This window comes from Enhydra lutris, unplaced genomic scaffold, assembly GCF_002288905.1.
Source record: "Enhydra lutris kenyoni isolate GAN:26980312 unplaced genomic scaffold, ASM228890v2 scaffoldscaffold19, whole genome shotgun sequence".
Classification (NCBI taxonomy): Eukaryota; Metazoa; Chordata; class Mammalia; order Carnivora; family Mustelidae; genus Enhydra; species Enhydra lutris.
The window spans coordinates 24,383,140-24,397,029 of record NW_019154103.1 but is presented as its reverse complement, the minus strand read 5'-3'; the positions used below and the strand labels follow the sequence as shown (position 1 = coordinate 24,397,029).

Here is a 13,890-nt window from a genome sequence, read left to right as displayed (position 1 = left end):
GAGAGAGGAGGAAGCAGACTCCCTGCTGAGCAGAGAGCCCGATGTGGGGCTCGATCCCAGGACCCTGGGACCATGACCTGAGCTGAAGGCAGAGGCTTTAACCCACTGAGCCACCCAGGCGCCCAGGTTTATGGTTCTTAAACCTAGTTGCATATTGAGAAGAATCAGACTATCCTTTGTTTGGTCTAAGTGTTGGCCTATACGTTTTTGTTTTTGTTTTTTCTTTTTTAATCTGGCAAATTGTTATGGATGCATATTTCATGAATCTAATCATATTAAACAAATGACACTATATTACTCTCTAAACTCAAAATTGCTCAACTATGGGAAAGGGGAATCTCTTGAGTCTCACTAAACCATTATCAGTCATTCAGAAGTGTTCACCTCGATATAGAAGGTGTTATGCTTAATGAATACAGAAATAGCAGCATTCTACAGCTGCAGAGTTCATTTTTCTTCTATCAGTGTTTAGATTTCTTATGTATACACATAACTAGTTATTGGTGTGCTTTGGTTTTGATATAGGTGGGTTTGTTTTGGTCTGCTTGGTCCAAAGGAACAGTTTCCCCTAATTTAACTTGAAGTTAATATATGAATTAAAGTAAATACATGAAGTAAAAACATGAATTAAACCCACTTTCCTCTTGAAGATTTTCTTGTTGCAACTTCCCCATTAGAGAAGACAATTTGACGTTACAAAGCTATAGAATATTATGATCCCACTAAAAACTTATGTCCTACTCTTCTCTTTTCCCACTTTGTGTTCTAACAGTACTGAACTACTTCAAAGTTTCCCAAAGCATCAGCATTCTCTTCCTCTCTGGAGTGCACATAATCTTTCCTCTGATTCCTTTGCCCGGTTTACTCCTTAGGTTTGCATACCCCAGTTGATGTGTGCCTTCTCCCAGGAAGATCACTTTCCTTGCTCCCAACAACTTAAACATTCCATCTGCTTCTACCCTGTAGTGTACCCAGACAGGAGACACATACTTAAAATGCTGGTGTTAGTTCATGGTGCCACATTGCAAATTAATTCTTTTACAATCTGTCTTCCCCACCACCATCCCACAGTGAGTGAACTTCCTCCCTAGTTAGATGCTGTATTTTATTCATCTCTGTGTTCTTAAGCCCTCACATATTGCCTGGACCATATTATCTGCTCAAAATATGTTGTATGAATTTAATTAAGTGATGCATATTACTCCATCCCTACCAGCAAGTATTTTATTTAGAATCCAAAGTATCTTGTTTACTGTTTAAAAATCAAATGTTAACCTAAAGAATTTAATTAATTAACCTAAAGAATCCTAACCATGCATTGCCCACCCTCTCCCTGCCCCAATTCCCTTTTAACTTAAATAAGAAGCTGTTTTATTCTTGCAGTTTCTGCTAGTTGAGAAGTCAGTGTGATAGAGATGCTAGCGGGATTTGCCCAGACATCAATAAACTCCAAAGGCTCCCGGCGGGCCACTTGTAGTGTCAATAAAGGCTCATAATTACTTGCTCCTTTGAGCATTTTAGACCCAACCCCCCAATTCATTGGGCTGCGAAGATGAAGCTTGAGAACTGAGAGGTTCTTAACTTCTTAAACCCTAGGCAAGGAAAGGCAAACATTAGCAGGGACCTCAGGATTTTAAGCAAAGGTGCTGGCTGTTCTAGTTGTTATCTTAAGCCCTCAGGGGGCTAGTAAATCAGAACTCCCCTTCTTGCCTAAGGAGTGGTGGTGGGCCTCATCATTTCCCGGCTTGGGGAAGTATAAACCCCCAGGGCCCAAGAGTAGACGGCAGCTGGAGCCTCTGCACAACCTGAAGGAACAAGTAATGCAATTGAGAGAAGCTGCAGGAAATATGGGAAAGGGGTAGAGAGGGGAGAAGGGGGGGAACTTGGTAGATGGGGGAAATTCCTGGCTTCCAGACAAGATTTCACACCAGGGGTGCCTCCCCACCACCGATTACCACCAGCCAAACCAAGGCATAGGTGCAACCAGAGCAGCAAGCTTCTCTCTCAGTGAGGGCAAGACCACAGAACAGTAAAGTACTCAGCTGAGGGTTAACCAGGACTTGAAAGTACTCCTGCCACACAATACAACAGGAGCAAGAAAAACAGTAGGAGGTGAGGAGACTGGTGAAAACCCGAAGTTAAATGCACATCACTGAGACTTTTGAGGAAGAACTTGCCCTTCCTTCTTTCCTTTCCTATCTTCCTACCTCTTTCCCCTCCCTTTCTTTCTCCGGTGTCTGGATGTACTTGTATTTAAAAAGGATGTCCTTGGTGGCTGCTTTTTCTCAGAATTCTGTTTCTCCGCAGTGAAGTTTAAGGAGGATTGGAGTTTCCTTGACTCCTGCGTGAGGAGTTTCCAAATGGCAATGAAAAAGAGTCACACAAATATCCACAAAGCGCCTGACCCTCTGTCATCACTTGTTTCCTACTAGGTCCTGAATCGGGGTGGTCATCCACCACCCACCCCAAGTGGGTGATCGGCTAATTGGTTCATGTGTGCATTTGTACTTTCCAGATTGAGCTGCGCACTGAATACAAAACGTCCTCCTCCTTCCCTCTCCGTACCCCGATTCAGTCTACTTGGGAGGGCGTGTGTATGCGCGTTCACGTGTGTATGTCCGATTGTGTACGTTCAGCAAAGGCGCCAGGAAGAAGCTACCCCTTCTGCACACACCCCCCACCTCCACTGTATACGAAAACGAAAACGAAGCATCTCTCCAGCAAGCTGCGTCTCTAATCTGTCCCCAGCTGAGGTGTCCTCGCCACGCTCAGGACAGACCATCTCCGCGCTCGTCCGGAGAGCTGATGCTCTGGTTTCCCCGGAAGGCGACCTGAATTCCTTCTGGCGCGCTGCGTTCTCCCCTGGGTGTGCGAGTGCTGGTGCGTGCGTGCTCGCGAGTGTGTGTGTGTGTGTGTGTGTGTGTGTGTGTGTATACGACTGCGAGCTTGTAAGCTTCCTCTCCCGGCACTGTGCAGTCAGCGCCGGCGACGTTACTCTCCAAGCAGCCGACAGCAATGCGAGGCAACTGCAGCCTCCGCCCCCTCAGTCTGGTGATTGGCTGGTTTTGCTCATCATTTCCCTGCTAGGAAAAGGGAAGGGCCAGTGACGCCCCCGAACCCAGCTGCAGAAGCGGCCGCCACCTCCAATGTACAAGGTGTCTCATCTGAGAAGAAACCTGAGCCCCAGGGAGGCGGCGCGGAGCGACCGGGGCAGGGCTGGCGGGAACCCGGAGGGAGAGCGCTGGGTAGCGCTCAAGGACCAGCGGGAGCTCGGACGCAGAGGACCCTTGCGACCTGTTCCTGAGATCCCGGTTCCACGTTCTCCTCGAAATTTACAGATTTTCCCCCGCGACTGTATCTCCCCCAAACGGAGCCTTTCTATGAAGAGAAGGTGAGGGAGCTGAGGCAACCAGGACTTTCCCGGGCACCCAAGATGCGCTCCATTAGGAAGAGGTGGACGATCTGCACGATAAGTCTGCTCCTGATCTTTTATAAGACAAAAGAAATAGCAAGAACTGAGGAGCACCAGGAGACGCAACTCATCGGGTAAATGCAAAGCTTCATTTCAGGATATAACAAAACAAAACAAAACAAAAAAGTCAAGCCATAAATGAAATGGGAATATAGTCGGTAGAGTGAGGGTTGGGATAGTCTGTGTGTTGGGATGAGCTTTTGTGTGTTTCGTCTCATGAATTAAATAACAAAGGCTGTTGGTGGAGGTGTGTGGGCTTCTCCAGGGCATGTTCCCAGTGTGAGTTCAACTTGCCCTGTGTGGTGGTAGTGACAGTTGTGCTGGCGCTGGGGTTCGCACGCCCAAGGAGAAGTCACTGCAGAAGTGTCAACAAAGAACGTGTGCCCTTGTCCTTTTAAGCCCTGGGCAGAACTCAGGAGAGATGTCTTCATTGCCCATGTGGTTGTCCTTCCTTCTTTCTCTGCCCTATCACTCTAAGGAGAGAGTAGAGAGAGCCGGCTTCCTGAAAGGCTGAAGTTAAAGCCCAGAAAGCAGAAATGTGTCTCCTCTGTTTCTTTCCTCTTCTTTGGCGTTGGGTAGATCTGTGTATCATTTGAATTAGAAACTCCAATACAAGCAAGGATTCTTCCCTATTTGCTCTTCTGTGGGTAAAACGCATGGGCGTCATGGTTACAGTTTTAGAAACCGGGTACTGTAGCTTCACACAGACTACATTTCTGCTATTTCTACAGTTTGTCTAAATGAGTTCAGAAGCTTCCCCCACCCAGTAAGTTCTCTAAATAATCGCACTTCCTTCCTCCCTTCCCCTGGCCTCTGTTGCTTTGAAGTTTACCCAGGAGGTGGCTGCAACTTTGTGTTGCTTACATAGCTTGGAAGCGTTTTCTGAGGATGTGAACCTGGTTGTCAACTCTGTTCAAAGTCCTGTTTCGGAAATCCTCCCTTATCCGGAGGCGTCCGCTATCGGAAACTCCACGCCGGCAGATGCCAGCCTGGTTTTTATGTTCCCTGACATTTATCAAAACGAAGATAGAGCCCTTGCCAGTGTGTGTGTGTGTGCGCGCGTGTGCATGTGCATGTAAGGACTGCTAAAACGTGCACGCGTGCACACACACACACAAACTTCATGCACTCTATTTAATATTCCTGCTGCTCCCTAAGTAATGAGTATTTAAGTGAGCAAGACGGAGGCTTATACTTAAAGGATTTGCTGTTTTATAGAAAACTAAGATAGCAGAAGTACAGTCGAAAGGGACTGGAAGGGAATGAAAAAGCTAATAAAGAATGAGCTGGATGGTCGTTATGCATCGACAAATCTACAAATGGTCTATTCTGGAAAAGGAAAAAAAAAAAAAAAAAAAGCCTAACTGTATGAGGTCGTTTACACAGGGAGTGGGTGGCTTGAAAACGCAGCCGAGCTCAATTGTCAGCAAAGCAGGACTTTGGGCGGGGGCGTGGGCATCCACGGCAGACCTGTGCTTCCCAGGCAGACAAAGGGGTCTCGGGGAAGGTGATAAAGCGGCACGTGGGGGAGAGGCGGAGGTTGGGCGTGGGGGGTCGCGGCTCTTTGTTCCCTTCCGGGCTGGTGGGTTCTGAACGGAACGCGAGCGTGCGCCCAAACAAAGCCGCCAAGCCTGGCCAGAACTCCGAGGGTTCGGGCCCTCTGCTAGCTGAGGAGCAGGAGTGGGCGGATCAGTGAGCGACAGGAGGCGCCCCATGCAGTCCAGGAGCCGTCTCCGCGCCTCCCTAAACCGCCGCCAGGAAAGGGGGCGCGCACCCCGGGTCCCTCCCAGGGGAACAACCGACCTGGGACGCTCCACGTTTCCAGGGCAACATTCGTCCTGCGGCCCTTCCCTGGACGCCGCGGGCGGGCGGGCACCGACGAGGAGCCGGCGGCGCAGGCACGCGCGCCGCGGTCGGGCTAGCCCGGCTGGGTTCCGCTCGCCCCCTCTTGGGGCTGCGCTGCGGTTGCTCCCCTGCTCCTCGGAGAAAGAAGGAGGCGGGCGCGTGAGTTAATCAAACAGGAAGCGAGGTACGAACGCATCGCTATCTCCGCTCCTCCGCGAGAGCGGACCGCGAGGGTGGGAGATCGAGTGCGGGGACAGGTTGGAGTCTATTTCGGAAGTCAGGTTCCCGCTTTAAAAAAAAAAAAAAAATCACTTCTACGTCTCAGTCGGCAGCCGGGCTCCTCCTCCTTAATTAAAGCCCGCAATTACGGTGGTGCGGGGGAACGGCCGAGAGCCGCCCGCGGGCGCCGCGCTGCTGGCGCCCTGCAGCTCCCCCGCCGCGGCGGCCCCGCGCCCGCCTCTGCCCTCCCTCGGCGGACTTGGCGCTGCTCGGAGACTGCGGACCCAGCTAGTCCCCCTGAGCGCTCTTTCCGTTTTCCCTCCAGAGGAAACGTTCGCTTCGTGATTTCGTTTCAACTTCCAAATAGCGCTTCTGGTGGAGGAGTTGACTCATCCAACGACCCAGTGATCTCTTTGACTCTATGTCTACCCCAGGCCGTTTAGAGGGGCTCGTTTTGAGATGAGTAAGTGGAGATTGGGCCCCAGAGCCCTGGTCTAATATTCAGAAGTCAGGTAACAGGCAGCCTCTGACCTTTGGGAGGCACTGCATGACTTGAGAGTGGGCAGTAGGTTCAGTCCTTATACCTTAGAACCCTCGCCCCCAACCCCGCAAAAAAACAAAAACAAAAACAAAAACCCTCATATTTAGTTTTCCCGCTGCCATTTCCAATAGGCAGTTTCTTTATTCCCCATCCCCCCACCTTAACTGGAGGTCCCATCTAGAGTCAGTGCAGTGTTGTTCTTATATACAATATTGAACAGTCATTCCACGCAGAGGAACAACTTTCCTGCGTACCATCCACATTCTCATACCTGCAGAGAAATACTAAAAAGCATTTTTAAAAGATTTTATTTATTTATTTAACAGAGAGAGAGAGAGAGAGAGAGAGAGAACAAACAGGGGGAGCAGCAGAGGCAGAGGTAGAAGCAGACTCCCCGCTGAGCGTGGAGCCTGATGTGGGATCCCAAAATTCTGGGATCATGACCTGAGCCAAAGGCAAACACTTAAGTGACTGAGCCACCCAGGCGCCCTAAAAGCATGGTTTTTCTAAGGAATTGAGAATGGGTCAAGTAATTATTGGAAATGTATCCTTTCATGCAACCCTATTTATTGCCTGGTATGATTACTAGTTAATAAAATTTTAACTCAAAAGGCATGGGTCTATAAAGTGGTTTACTCTTGACATATATATATATATATATATATATATTTTTTTTTTTTTCTCATAATGGGAAAAATGACACTTGCCTCACCATTGGCCCATGAGTTCACTGACTTTGTGCACTCTTTGTGTATAATGGTGTTAACTTAAGGGTCCTACAAATAAAAACATGTGGGTGTGCTCATTTGACGAGATAATGTATTTGAGAGTGTGGCATAAACTTTACTATCACACAACTATTTGTTTTAATTGCAAGTCTTTAAATCTTGACACATACTGTGCTCCTCTTTGATCACAAATGAGACTAATTTTCTTATCATCTAGAGATTTCCTTTTTAATTTAACTGTTCTTTTTCTCACTGAATAACTGTCCATAATAATTCTGAAACTTATAATACTGACAGTAGATATTGGATTATTATTATTATTATTATTACTGACAGTAGATTATTGGCATTCATAGTTAGAATACTGCCATTGTCAGCAAAGTTAGTTCCAGTTGACGCTAGGGTAGAGCACACGCTCACAAATCAGGAAACCCAGGATCTTCACTCTGTATGCTTCATTTGGAATTCTACTAAAAACTGTAGGCAGGAGGTTAAGGTAGTACATCTCATCTTTATTTTTAGTTGTTTGACACTTAGGGAATGAAAACACCAAATTGCCTGCCGTTGGTACTCAGGCTTAGTCTTCTTTTGAATGACTTTCATAATTTTATAATAAGGAGGAAATTTAACCTAGTCCATGGGGAACACATTCATTCCAGAGCCAAGTTATGAAGAGTTTTTAGTGGAATTGAATGCAGGGCTTTTGGGACCTAATCTCAAGAAACAAAAATAATTATATTTGTTACGTACTCCAGAATTAATAGAATAAGGTGTAGTATTTCCTGGCAACTCATATTTCAAAGAGAAAAATATTTGTAAAAACTAGTAACATAACTAATGATTAATTTCTGTCACTCCTATCATTGTAAGTAGGTTTTCTTAGCTCAACATAAGCAGGAATACTTTATAAGTTATATTGCTTTATGCTGCCTTATTTCCCTGATGTGCTTTGTGATTTTCTGCTTAGGAGTGTATGTTGGATCTTCCTGTGTATAGCCTTGTGCAAGAAATGTTTTCAGTGCAGCTGTTTAGTAATTGTGTTTGATCTGGAATGAAAAACTAGTAGGGGGTGGCAACATCCTTCATGCCTTGCATTGAAGGAAAACCCTTTCTAAGTCAGAACACTACCAAGGTCACAAATGGAAACATCCCGTGAGACCCACTTAACTTTATACAAAGAAATTTGCTCCAGAGACTCCACTAAGCCTAGCCTTCTTACATAGGAATTCCATCTACTTCAAGAAGTGGCGTTAGCGGTAGCTATTTTTGTTCAAAGTTCTTTCCAGGAATGAAACTGAATTTTGGTTTGTCGTCAGTTCAATGAAAATGGTTCAAAGAGCAGAGTAATATGGTAGTATTTCACTAATATAAAACTGATTTAAACTTTTAAAGCACTCTTTTTTTTTTTTTAAGTCTTGGAGGTTCTGAAAGGCCTCCATATAACTGAGTATATCACAGCAATTATTTTGCCATGCAAAATGCACTGTTAGCTGTATGCCAGTGAAACAGTCTTCCACAGATATTTAAAAATGCCAGCCCGTGTATATTTTTACTTCTATGAGAAGTTTATTGGAGTAAAAAATAATTGGTATAATTATGACACTCTGTGGTTAGAAAAAGATGGTATTAACAATCCAGCCAACAAGATAAAGATAGGAAAAAAATCTCTGCCCTCAGAAACGGTGAGAGTTTGTACCCATATTCTTGAAGGCATCTCCAAAAGTGTGAAGGTTAGCTTCTGTAGGTATTCATGTTCTCATTCATATCTAGTTATTATCATTAAACACGTAATATAAAAATTGACTTCTGGGCCACTGAGTAGTAAATTGCACCCTATGCTTCCTAGCATCTTAAATGACCTCTATAAGATGATTATTATTGACCATGCCTAGGCATGCAAATGTATCCTTTTCTTCAGTAGGATAGTTTAAAATACTGATTTTTATAGAGTTCTAAATTTCACAAGGAGTAGTTGCATGTGATGCTTTGAGTGCTTCACATTGGAACTACATGTTTAACAAAGAATGCAAACCAAAATACCAAACTATAAGCCTCTAATTACAGAATTCATCGAACAGCTGTTACACAGGCAATGTTTCCATTGATAGTAGGAGAGAATTGCCTACATAATAAACACAGTTTTAGATTTTGTGACTGAGCAAATAGTCATATTACTTTTTAACTCTATTTTTGAGATTTTATAAAAGAGGTAACATGTAAAGAAATAAATACAGATACTAGAAGGGCTGTTCCATAAACAGGTAGCATTTTGTTTCTGTGAGTCTGGGTTTATGGCTATAATTACTAAGAAAATAGTCTATTGAACAATAAACTGGCTTCGCTATAACCGTCCTGATGATACAAATGCTGTCATAGGTTATCTGTTACTGTCATCAACATGACCAGCACCACCGTGCCACCTATATGCTTGCCTGACAGCACTGATTGAAAAGGATGGCATAGTTGATTTTGTGTATGTGATGTAATAGAAAATACCATTAAAAATGACTACTGAATGAGTTTTCTTTCTCCTCATTACAATCTCTGTTTCCCCACCACCAACTATCAGGAAAAGTGTCTTCATTGTTGAGATGATTTCAGACTCAGTGTAATTTTGGGAATTAGCACTTCTAGAGTGCTTTATAAATTACTTTCCCATACAGACTCCTGCTGAATTCTCACAAAGTCATTGCATGGTAGATAATGTTATTGCAATTTTCAAGATAAAGCAAGGCCACTGTGGCCTAGAAAGAGAATATTATCCAAGGACATATAGGTTAGCAAGTGGAGGAATCACCAGCATGCCCAAATCACCTGATACTCCAAAGTCTTCTTACTCCAAAACAAAATCTCTTTTCGTTGTAAAAATAAAATTGCTATCTTGGGAGTCACAATTATACAGATGCAAGAGAAGTGGCCAAACTTCCTGTCTCTATTGTCTAAGCAAAACAGGGAGGGAGGATAGAGTTTGAAGACAATTTTTTTTTCTTTAAACACCACAAAGGCTTTTCTTTATGTGAAAAGTGTTTTTATTTCAAAGAGAATAAGTGTAAAGATGTCCTTAAGATGTAAAGACATAGTCTCTTAATTCTCATAATACCTTCCTTCAATCTCATACCTCTTCTAACCATGTAGAAAAAGTTGTCACCAGTAATCCAAATCAAATTATGTGTTATGCTACTTAGATAAAATGCTTCTTACTTTCACAGAGCTAGCATTTTTGTTTTGTTTCAGAGATGGTGAACTGTGTTTGAGTCGATCCCTTGTCAATAGTTCTGATAAAATCATTCGAAAGGCTGGCTCTTCAATCTTCCAGCACTCTGTAGAAGGTTGGAAAATCAATTCCTCTTTGGTCCTGGAAATAAGGTGAGTTTCTTTAATAAACCATAATAAATTTCACATCATGTACTCAAATACATTGGGCTTGGCAAACTTATATTGAATGCTTGATTTATAGTTTAGGTATGAATACTTTAATAAAAGAGTGAACCAGCTCTACTTAATGTTGATCAATGAAGGATATGAAACCATAAAACTGAAATCATTATGCAGTCAGAAATTTAAGGAAGAATATGTGAGTTTTGAATATACTGCCTTTATTCTAATAGAATAAAATATTCAACAGAATACTAACATTTAATAGACTTTTTTTTATTCTGTTCCTCCGGATGGACATATATTCTGAGAATTATCTTTAACTTCTTTATTAAGTCTTCATACCTATCTGTGTCTTTTCGCACTGGGTGAAAGTAGAACCTGTTCAACTCCTATTTTGCTGACTATCTAAATAAATTTTAATTACTCTATAAATGTGTATTTCCATGTGAGTTCCTGTGTTAAAAGTCTCAATAATTATATCTTAAATTGGCAAAAGTCAGAAAATACATTTTCTTGAGTACTGCTTTATTCTTTGTAAGATTTTGGCATTTTGCCTAAAACAAGCTCTTGAAATCAAACTCCATGCCTGCATGTATCTATTATATCTTATTTTCTTCTAGTACAATTCTACAACTAATAAGTTTAGGGTCAGACCTTCCTGAGCATGGAGGATGCAAACACATCATGTTTTCCTATACCTACATTGCTATATTGGTTGATATGTTTAAATCAGAGCATTTCAGTAAATTAAACTCGAAGAACTATCCTTTATATAAAAAATCACTGCAATTTCATATTGGCAAAAGGCTACTTATTCAATGAACAAACATTACTACCCAGATTTTGTAAGTGGTTACGAGGATAAGCCGTTGATCTGTTTGTCTGTGTTTCTGTCTACTCATTTCTTGGATCATACCTACATGTAATGTAGATCATGAGCAACTTGAAGGAAGAGTCCGCTAATACTCATCTTCAGAGTATGCATTGCAGTTCCTAAAATGCTTTGTGGCAAAGACACTCACTCCATGTGGAAATACACTTGAAAGACTGGAAATTTTTTAAAAAGATGGGTGCCAGGGAAATGCAGGAATTCGTTTGTTTTGAAGCTTTGGAAGTGGCCGGAATGGGAAACAGGAATCAGACCATGGCAATATCAAATAGTGTGTGCTTGGTTTCTTTTAGTTATGGGAAATTTTGTGTATTTGTAGGCAGAGTACAAGAATGAGGAAATGAGTAGGGTCTAAAGACAGAATTTATAAATTGGTGTCTTTTGGGTAGAATATGGTCAGTAAACAAGATTTATTTCAACTGGATAAATAAAAACCCTTAAAACCAGAATTAAAATTAAAATTAGGAGATTCCTTATAAAAGAAAACTTTCTCTATACTTTTAAGAAAGTGAAAAACTTGACAACTCTGGACCTGTATGCCTTCTGAGAACTAGTTGGCTGAGGTCAGCTCTACCCATGATCCCTGCAGCTTAACATTTTTCCACCTGGGGTTCCCTTCTTTCTTGACATATTATCTTCCTCACTATCTCACTCCCCTAAATACACATTTGAATTTAGAAACCCTAAAGGAGATAATTATGAGAGAAAAGCTACAGAATATGGGAGTACATGAGGTCATAAATACAAGCATGGTTTAGTTTAGAACAGAATAAGGATTCACATTTCTTGGAGCTAGATATTGGAAAGAGAGAAATACGGGTGATTTAAAAGGGAAATTTTTGATCTATAAGGCTGTCTTAAAAGGAACTTTCAAACTGAAAGATTTGGCAAGAAGTGAGCCAATTAGATAAGGCAGTATAGATCAGGTAAAGGAAAGTAATGGAAGAAAGTAAAGTAAATTAAGAAATGTTAATAGTTTAATTAATATATCTAAATATTAGGTAAGGTAAAGTCTAATAAGTAAACTCAAAAAGTAATTAGCAATATTTTAATTAATATATATGGCCATGCCTTCCTAGTATCTATACAAAAATGAGGCTACAGAGGTACATTCTGCTATTTTTAATATATTCAAGCTAAGGGTATTAAACATAAATTGAGCCAAGCAAATCATTCTTGGAGTTTTACAAATTAATGAAGATTGCATTCATATCTGTGAAGGTGATCTGTTTTCAATTATAACAGATGATAATATGTATGAAATGTTAGTACTCTCTTCACATGATTCTTCTTAAGTGAGAAAGAAGTAAACAATAAAACATTGAGCAAACATTGAATAATATATACAAAATTGTCACTTACAAGGAAATAATAAATTTGCAAAACTGTTATTCTACAACATTAAAACAGTTCATAAAAATTAAAATTGCCTATAGCATTAGTGACTTGTATTTATCAGCTTGACATCTGTTATAAAAAATTTAGTATGTGAAAATGTCCTATTGTTAGCTTAGCTCTTGTTTTTCATGCCAGAAACTTACCATAAACTAATTTGGATTATTATCTTTCTTTATTTCTTCCCCACATCTATAATATTTATGAAGAACCACATTACTTGGTCTCTGTGAGTGGATGTCAGCATATTTTACAAGTTTATTTTAAATTCTACTTTGAAGTTTTGATTAAGATACTACAACTAATCATTTTTGATCTTACATGATTAAACCATGCTTACAAATCTTGCTCATTTTAAAAATCTCATTAAACTTATAATGATTTTATGACATTCTTAATAAATTATTTATCTATTTGCATTAACATGTGAAACAGTCACTGATGATAAGTTGTTTTTCCCTACATTTGTAGAAATGATTTTTTTCTATTACTAATTTTTTCAGCCCTATATATACTCTGGTACTTTCATAAACACATCAAGAATTAATTCATGTATGTTCATCAAGCAACTGTACCTCTGGGGAGTTTTTTGAGAGAGGTGGTTCCACCTTCATTGTGCTTTGGAAATTCATCAGCGATTTTGAAGAGTTTATCCTTTCCACAGCCAACTTCACAATTAAAATAATTACCTTGGTTAAGGACTTGATTTTACTGCTAGTAGTTTGTTCTTTGTTACTGTAAGCTAAGAAATGACGTACCTGTGGCTTCTGGGTGGCTCAGTCCAGTTGGATATTTGCCTCTGATTCAGGTCATGATCCCAGGGTCCTGAGATCTAGCCCCCAGATCGGGCTCTCTGCTCAGCGGGAAACCTTCTTCTCCCTCTTCTGCTGCCCCTGCTTGTGCTCTCTCTCTCTCTCTTTTTCTCTCTGTCAGATAAATAAAATTAGAAAAAAAAAGAAATAACATATTTAAGATGCATCAGATGTTTGTGACTAAATCTATAAACATTGTACAAAGAGAGTATTTGGTCTTGTCCAACACTTGTGACTTCACCCTTTCTTCCCCATCTTTAGGTTGTTTATCTTTTTTCCCCCCCTCATTCTTCATATGTTGAATAGAAACCTAAGGAATTAAAATACCAAATATGTTCCAAAATTCATTGTTTATTTGGAACACTGAAAAAAGTTAAATTAAAAAAATAAAAAAAAACCAAATGTGGACGCATAGAGTCGTATGAGCTCAGCTACTCATCAATACACATCATAATCAGAGTATTTTCGAGTCAGTGTCATCACCTGTCAAGGTTTTTGTTTTTTTTTTTTTTAAAGATTTTATTTATTTATTTGACAGACAGAGATCACAAGTAGGCAGAGAGGCAGGCAGAGAGAGAGGAGGAAGCAGGCTCCCTGCTGAGCAGGGAGCC

At 41.2% G+C, this 13,890-nt stretch overlaps 1 protein-coding gene across 1 annotated transcript in view; it reads left to right on the top strand.

Moving 5' to 3' along the window:
* The first annotated feature begins 3,126 nt into the window (after window positions 1-3,126).
* LOC111148295 (ST8 alpha-N-acetyl-neuraminide alpha-2,8-sialyltransferase 4) overlaps window positions 3,127-13,890 on the top strand; it is a 96,875-nt gene continuing 86,111 nt past the window's right edge. The window contains 4 exon segments of the mRNA XM_022504783.1: window positions 3,127-3,266; window positions 3,268-3,354; window positions 3,356-3,546; window positions 10,040-10,171. Of these exon segments, the coding sequence (XP_022360491.1) occupies window positions 3,147-3,266; window positions 3,268-3,354; window positions 3,356-3,546; window positions 10,040-10,171 (530 nt within the window). The 5' untranslated portion in view covers window positions 3,127-3,146.